At 52.3% G+C, this 7,322-nt stretch overlaps 2 protein-coding genes across 2 annotated transcripts; both read left to right on the top strand.

Moving 5' to 3' along the window:
* Positions 1 to 311: 311 nt before the first annotated feature.
* LOC130975529 (uncharacterized) lies at positions 312 to 1,016 on the top strand. The gene has a single exon (XM_057900317.1). The coding sequence runs from the start codon at positions 312 to 314 to the stop codon at positions 1,014 to 1,016; it is 705 nt and encodes a 234-aa protein (XP_057756300.1).
* A 595-nt stretch (positions 1,017 to 1,611) lies between these two features.
* Positions 1,612 to 5,292, top strand: LOC130975523 (uncharacterized). Its single transcript, XM_057900311.1, has 3 exons — positions 1,612 to 2,454; positions 2,620 to 2,918; positions 3,063 to 5,292. The coding sequence occupies exons 1-3, from the start codon at positions 1,612 to 1,614 to the stop codon at positions 5,290 to 5,292; spliced, it is 3,372 nt and encodes a 1,123-aa protein (XP_057756294.1).
* Positions 5,293 to 7,322: the final 2,030 nt, after the last annotated feature.

Genomic DNA, 7,322 nt, shown 5'->3' with positions numbered 1-7,322 from the left:
AGATAGAATAAAATTTATACAACTTAAGAATGTTGAATCACAATTTTGTCCACCAATCCCCCCAACACCACACGAGAACACGACCATTCGGGGGAACGGGAGGCGATAGCGCCATAATAATGCAGGAGCTACGCCACCGAGTCTAGAACCTAGAACGACAGCTGGCGGACCGGGAGCGGGATGGACGGTCTACCGATCCCAGCTATACCCCATCTCCCGGGAGCGAAGAAGAAGACTCCCACCGAAGCCGCCCGCGGCGCACATCCGCATCCCGGACGGAAGCGGAGAGCACGCGGGAGGAGTCACCCATAATGAGAAGACGAAACGACACGATCATCTACTCCCGCGGCAGACCAACCCGCCGAGCGGCAAGAGGTCACGAAGACGGGGAAGGAAGAACCGAGAGGACACGACAACCCGTGATAATGGGCGTCACCCCGTTCCACCGATCTATCCTCGAGGTCCGGTTACCGAAACACTTCGACAAACCAACGGACATGAGGTACGACGGAACTCAAGACCCCCTAGAACACCTCACGGCCTTTGAGGCCAGGATGAATCTGGAGGGAGTGGGGGACGAAGTAAGATGCCGCGCCTTCCCGGTAACCCTAGCAGGGCCAGCGATCAGATGGTTTAACGGCCTCCCACAAGGTTCCATATACAGCTTCTCAGACATCAGCCGTGCATTCCTGGCCCAATTTACAACGCGGATCGCGAAGGCCAAGCACCCTATCAACCTTCTAGGGGTAACACAGAGACAAGGAGAACCGACGAGGAGGTACTTAGATCGGTTCAACGACGAATGCTTGGAAATCGACGGCTTAACCGACTCGGTGGCCAGTCTTTGCCTAACGAACGGCCTCCTCAACGAGAACTTCCGAAAACACCTTACCACGAAACCGGTTTGGACGATGCATGAGATCCAGACGGTAGCCAAGGAGTACATAAATGACGAGGAAGTCAGCCGAGTCGTGGCTGCCAATAAGCGGCAGTCCGGTTACAGCCAAGCCCGGTAACCGGGCGACGGAGAGAGAGCAAAGGAAAAAGCTAGGGAGGAGGCATCAAACAGGGCACCTCGACCGTTCCCCCGGGTCGGGAAATTCACTAACTACACTCCACTCACTCTCCCCATCGTGGAAGTCTATCAACAAATAGCGGAGAAGGGAATCCTACCGAAACCCCGACCACTTAAGGACCGTACGGGAGGAAATAAGAACCTCTATTGTGATTATCATAAGGGTTATGGCCATCAAACACAGGACTGTTTTGACCTGAAGGATGCACTAGAACAAGCGATAAGGGAAGAAAAGCTAGCCGCGTTCTCCCACCTCATCAGGGAGCCGAGAAGACGTTATCGCGATCAAGACGAAGAAGGCAAAACCCGTTCGGCCAAACGGCGACAAGAACCCGAAGACAGAGACCACGGCCTCACTGTGATAAACGTGGTAACGGCCAAAAACGCCGCGCCAAGATCCCGGTCGGCACTGAGGAAAGACGTTAAGGTTTTGACGGTCTCATCCCCGCCAGCGCAAAGCTCTATGAAGCCTCCCTCCATTTCTTTCGGCCCGGAAGACCAATGGTTCAACAACGCCCCGGAAAACCCCCCCCCCCATGGTCATTACGGCCAGAGTGGGAACCGGCCTCGTCAAGCAGATCCTCGTCGACACAGGAGCTGATTCAAATATCATGTTCCGCAACGTGTTCGACGCACTAGGGCTAAAAGATGCCGACCTGACGACTCACCAGCACGGGGTCATCGGATTGGGCGACCACTTCATCAAACCGGACGGAGTAATATCCCTGCCAATCTCGGTGGGGCAAGTCCAAGGCCGAAGATCGGCGATGGCCGAGTTCGTAATCCTCCGAGACTCCACTGCCTACAACATCATCTTGGGAAGAAAAACAATCAACGATTTCGAAGCCATAATCAACACAAAGCTGCTAGTCATGAAGTTTGTTACTGACGACGGATCCATAGGGACCATAAGGGGAGACCTCGAGACGGCGGTCGCTTGTGACAACGCCAGCCTCTCCCTTAGAAAGAAGTCCAAGGAAGCATCCGGTGTGTTCCTAGCCGACCTCGATGCCAGAGTGGACGACAAGCCGAGGCCAGAACCAGAAGGAGATCTGGAGAAGTTTAGAATTGGTGACGAAGTGGAAAAGTTCACATTCGTTAACAAGAACCTCCCACATGAGTTGAAGGAGCCCTTGATCGAAATGATAAGAGCCAACAGTGACTTGTTCGCCTGGACTCCAGCCGACATGCCGGGCATAGACCCAAAAATCATCTCGCATCATCTAGCCGTCAAGACGGAAGCACGCCCGGTAGCCCAACGGAGGAGAAAGATGTCGGCGGAGAGAGCAGAGGAGGTGGCCAGGCAGACGGCCAGCCTCCTAGAAGCAGGCTTCATACGGGAAGTGGACTACTCGACATGGCTCTCGAATGTGGTATTGGTGAGAAAACACAACGGCAAGTGGAGAATGTGCGTGGACTATTCTGACCTTAACAAAGCATGCCCCAAAGATTGTTTCCCCCTCCCTAACATAGATGCGCTCGTCGATGCCGCGGCGGGATATCGGTATCTAAGTTTCATGGACGCCTACTCCGGTTACAATCAGATACCGATGCACCGTCCTGACGAAGACAAGACGGCGTTCATAATGCCAGGAGGAACTTTCTGCTACAAGGTAATGCCATTCGGCCTGAAAAATGCGGGAGCAACATATCAAAGACTGATGAACAAGATATTCCACGACCTCATAGGGAAAACAGTTGAAGTCTACGTGGACGACATCCTGGCAAAAATAACACGACCTGACGACCTCTTGAACGACCTGGCAAGGGTATTCGCGTCCCTCCGTCAACACGGTATGAGGTTGAATCCCCTCAAGTGCACCTTCGCCATGGAAGCTGGCAAGTTCCTGGGTTTCATGATAACTCAGAGAGGGGTAGAAGCCAACCCGGAGAAATGCCAAGCAATACTCCAGATGAAGAGCCCGAGTTGTATCAAGGACGTCCAAAGGTTGGCAGGGCGATTGACCTCATTATCCCAATTCCTCAGAGCTTCGGCAACAAAGGCCCTGCCATTTTTTAACCTCATGAAGAAAGGGATGGCGTTTGAGTGGACGCCCGCATGTGAAGAGGCCTTTCGGCACTTCAAGGAAATCCTGGCGGCGCCACCCGTCCTCGGGAAGCCAAAGGACGGGGAACCACTATACCTATACCTCGCCATAACGGGTGAAGCCTTAGCCGCAGTTCTGGTACGGGAGGACGTAAAAGCTCAACAGCCAGTTTATTTCATAAGCAGGGCCTTGCAAGGGGCAGAATTAAGGTATAGCAAGCTGGAAAAGCTAGCCCTAGCACTTCTAACATCCTCACGAAGGTTAAAGCAGTACTTCCAGAGTCACCAAGTTGTCGTCAGAACGGACCAAGCGATCCGGCAAGTACTCCAAAAACCCGATCTGGCGGGAAGAATGATGACTTGGTCCATCGAACTCTCCCAGTATGACATACAATACGAACCCCGGCAAGCCATCAAGGCGCAAGCGATGGCAGATTTTCTAGTAGAAGTAACGGGGGATCCAAGCGAAGAAGTGGGTACACGGTGGAAGCTTCATGTGGACGGAGCCTCCAACCAGACCTTCGAAGGTGCCGGGATCATCCTGGAAAGCCCGATTGGGGTAGTATACGAACAGTCGGTCAAATTCGAGTTTCCCATCTCGAACAACCAGGCAGAATATGAAGCCCTTATAGGCGGCCTAACCCTAGCGGCAGAAGTCGGCGCAAGAAGGCTAGAAATATGCAGCGATTCCCAAGTCGTCACCTCCCAAGTAAACGGTAGCTACCAAGCCAAAGACCCTTTGCTACAGAAGTACTTGGAAAAGGTTAAAAGCTTGAGCCAAAAGTTCGAAGAAGTCACGGTCCACCACGTGCCTAGAGAAAGGAACACACGGGCAGACCTCCTATCAAAGTTAGCCAGCACCAAGCCGGGAGAGGGGAACCGGTCTCTCATCCAAGGCATGACGAGAGAACCAGCAATCACACTGCACATGGCAAGCCTAGGGTCCTCATGGCTAGACCCCATCACCGATTTCCTAGAACACGGCAAACTCCCTAGTGATGAAAAGGACGCGGCGAAATTGAGAAGGGAAGCGGCCAGATACGCCGTCATCCAAGGACAGTTGTTCAGGAAAGGGCTCAACCAACCCCTACTGAAGTGCCTACACCCCGACCAGACGGACTACGTCCTCAGGGAAGTCCATGAGGGCTGCTGTGGGCACCACATCGGAGGCAAGGCCCTAGCGAGGAAACTAATCCGAGCCGGATACTATTGGCCATCGATGATGACGGACTCCAAAGAGTTTGTCAAAAAATGCGTAAAGTGCCAACGGAACGCCAACTTTGCCAGGGCGCCGGCCTCCGAGTTAAGCTTGCTAACGACCTCCCGGCCATTCTCTCAATGGGGAGTCGACCTCTTAGGGCCCTTCCCTGTCGGCCCTGGGCAAGTCAAATACCTCATTGTCGCAATTGACTACTACACCAAATGGATAGAAGCCAAACCACTAGCTAGCATATCCTCGTCCAATTGCAGGAAATTCATGTGGAGGCAGGTGATAACGCGATTCGGGATACCGGAGGTCATCATCTCGGACAACGGCACGCAATTTACTGACAAAAAGTTCATGGAATTTCTCAATGGCCTGGGTATAAGGCAAAGGTTCTCTTCGGTAGAACACCCTCAGACGAACGGACAAGTGGAGTCCGCCAACAAGGTTATCCTTTCAGGGCTAAAAAAGAGGTTGGACAGTAAAAAGGGTGCTTGGGCCGACGAACTAGCAGCGGTTCTCTGGTCCTACCGAACAACTGAACAATCCTCCACTAGGGAAACTCCCTTCCGACTAACATACGGGGTGGACGCAGTAATACCCGTAGAGATCGGTGAGCCGAGCCCGTGGTTACTTTTGAAAGGAGTGGAGGAAACCGTAGAAAAAGACCTCATAGATGAAGCCAGGGAAATGGCCCATCTGACAGAAACGGCGCTAAAACAAAGGATGGCTCTGCGCTACAATACCAAAGTGCTCAAGAGAGAATTCGAGCCAAACGACCTCGTCCTGAGGCGAAATGATATCGGCCTGCCGACCCCTGGAGAAGGCAAGCTAGCGGCAAACTGGGAAGGCCCTTACCGAGTCAAAAAAGTGATGGGAAAAGGAGCCTTCAAGTTAGAAAGGCTTGACGGCAAGGAAGTCCCGAGAACATGGAACGCGAACAATCTAAGAAGATTCTACTCCTAGAGGATGACACGACGAGCCAACCAGCCTAGCTAAGTAGTTAATTTGCAAATTTAACTTTTGAACTTATCAAAGCGACTTACGAGTCCTTTATACGATTACCGAATAAGATATACTTGTGCAAATTTTCTCTTCTATTTTGTCACTCAATTCTCCAGATAAACTCTCTCGTCACAACCAGCGACAACGCGCGACCCCGGGACTGATCACCCCGGGAACCCGTCAACACCGCCATAACAACTACGCGAAAGGCCATGGGCCATTGACATAAATGACGACAATAGACCAAAAACGGTTAATAGAAACGATAACACGACCAGACGAATAAGAAAAGATTGTCACGACAACACGAGCAAACGACTAAAAATGTCATTGTTCACAAGCCAAAATAAAACGGCCAAAATTAAAATCGTTCATAAGCCAAAACAAAACGGCTAAACAAAAAGCTCCAAACAGGGATTCATTTCTTGGGGGCGTCGACGACTTTGCCATCCTGAATAACTTTGAGAACACCAATCGCCGACGTATCAAATTCGGGGGCAATGACTTTGACCTGAGCCTTAAGAGCCTCCTCGGTCGCCAAAATCGCACCCTTCCCCTGCTTCAAGACATCTTTGTACTTGGCCTTCCACGTTGCTAATTCGACCTCCACGACCTGCTTTTCCTTCTCCACCTCGGCCACCCGCTTCTGCGCTGCGCCAACCTGGCCCTCCAAAGTCATCTCACGCTCGACAAGACGAGAAACCGTGGCGCCCGACTCTTTCAGCTTCTCCTCAGCAGTGGCGGCTCTCTTATCGGCAGCAGTAGCCTTTTTCTCGGCGGCGTCGAGTTTCTCATTTGACTGGGTCAACTGCTCCCGGAGAGTTTCAACTTCGCTTTTTAGCTCATTGTTAGCCTTCCCAGTGGATTCCAACCTTCTGCGGAGGGACTCCATCCCGGATAGCTCAAACTCGGCCTTCCGGGCTATCACGGCGCCGCGCAAAAGGGTGCGGTACATCCACCTCGCCTGACCGGCAAGAGAAGACTCATGGAAGTGCTCCTCAGTACCAGGGATCAGCTGGGAATCTATAAATTTCCCGGCATCAAAATTCCTCTCCATAACGGTAAGAACCCCCTCAGGGCTGGAGGACGCCTTCCTCTTCTTCCTCTTAAGGCTAGGGACCTCTTCCACTTCGTCATCAACATCCGGGTTAGACGCCGAACCCCCGGTGCCTATCACCTCGCGAAAGGGGGAAGTGCGAGCCGTTGTGTCGCCCTCGACCTGGGGAGCTTGGGTCGAGACCCCGGTGCCGTCAACCGCAGCTTCTTGCTCGGAAGTAGCCTTGTCCTCCGGGGGAACTGCAGGCTTCTCGGCAGCAGATTTTTCTTTATCCCCTTCGTCGTCACTAGCGCAGAGGAAAGTTTGAAATAAGTCGGGAAGGCCCGTCACCGACGCAGACATCTCCACTGCGAAAAAGCAAAGAAGGTCGGTTAATCGCTGCAAAATATCAGTAAGAGCAAAAAGATAAAGGGTAAAGTAAAAGTTTCTCACAAATATAATTACGACCGGACTCCCGGTCACCCATGAGGAGGTGGGGATTTACTTGATTCTTCCCAAAGACTGCCATCAACACCTCGGCAATCTGCCTATCCACCGCCGACATACCTCCATAGGTTACCTTAATAAAAGTATTGGACCCCGCCCCGAAACTCCAATAGGTCGGGATGAGCCGTACCCCCTCCAACGACAACCAAAAGGGGTGACGACCTTTGACAGGGCGGACCTTAAAATATTTGTCCTTAAACCCATGGTAAGAATCTTCAAACAAGCCAAAAATCCTCCGACCCTGGGCAGACCGGAAGGACATGAACCCCTTTTTGTGCTTCCCCTCCTTTGAAGGGTTCGTGAGGGTGAAAAAGAAGAGAAAAACGTCTACGGACACCGGCAGCTCCAGGTATTCACAAACCATCTCGAAACAGCGGATCGAGGCCCAACTGTTCGGATGCAACTGCGACGGCGCCACGGAAATTCGACTTAAAAGCGCCATTTGAAA

This window comes from Arachis stenosperma, chromosome 1 (genome assembly GCF_014773155.1).
Source record: "Arachis stenosperma cultivar V10309 chromosome 1, arast.V10309.gnm1.PFL2, whole genome shotgun sequence".
Lineage (NCBI taxonomy): Eukaryota > Viridiplantae > Streptophyta > Magnoliopsida > Fabales > Fabaceae > Arachis > Arachis stenosperma.
Note: the sequence above shows the minus strand (reverse complement) of the source record. Positions and strands in the feature narration are given on the sequence as shown.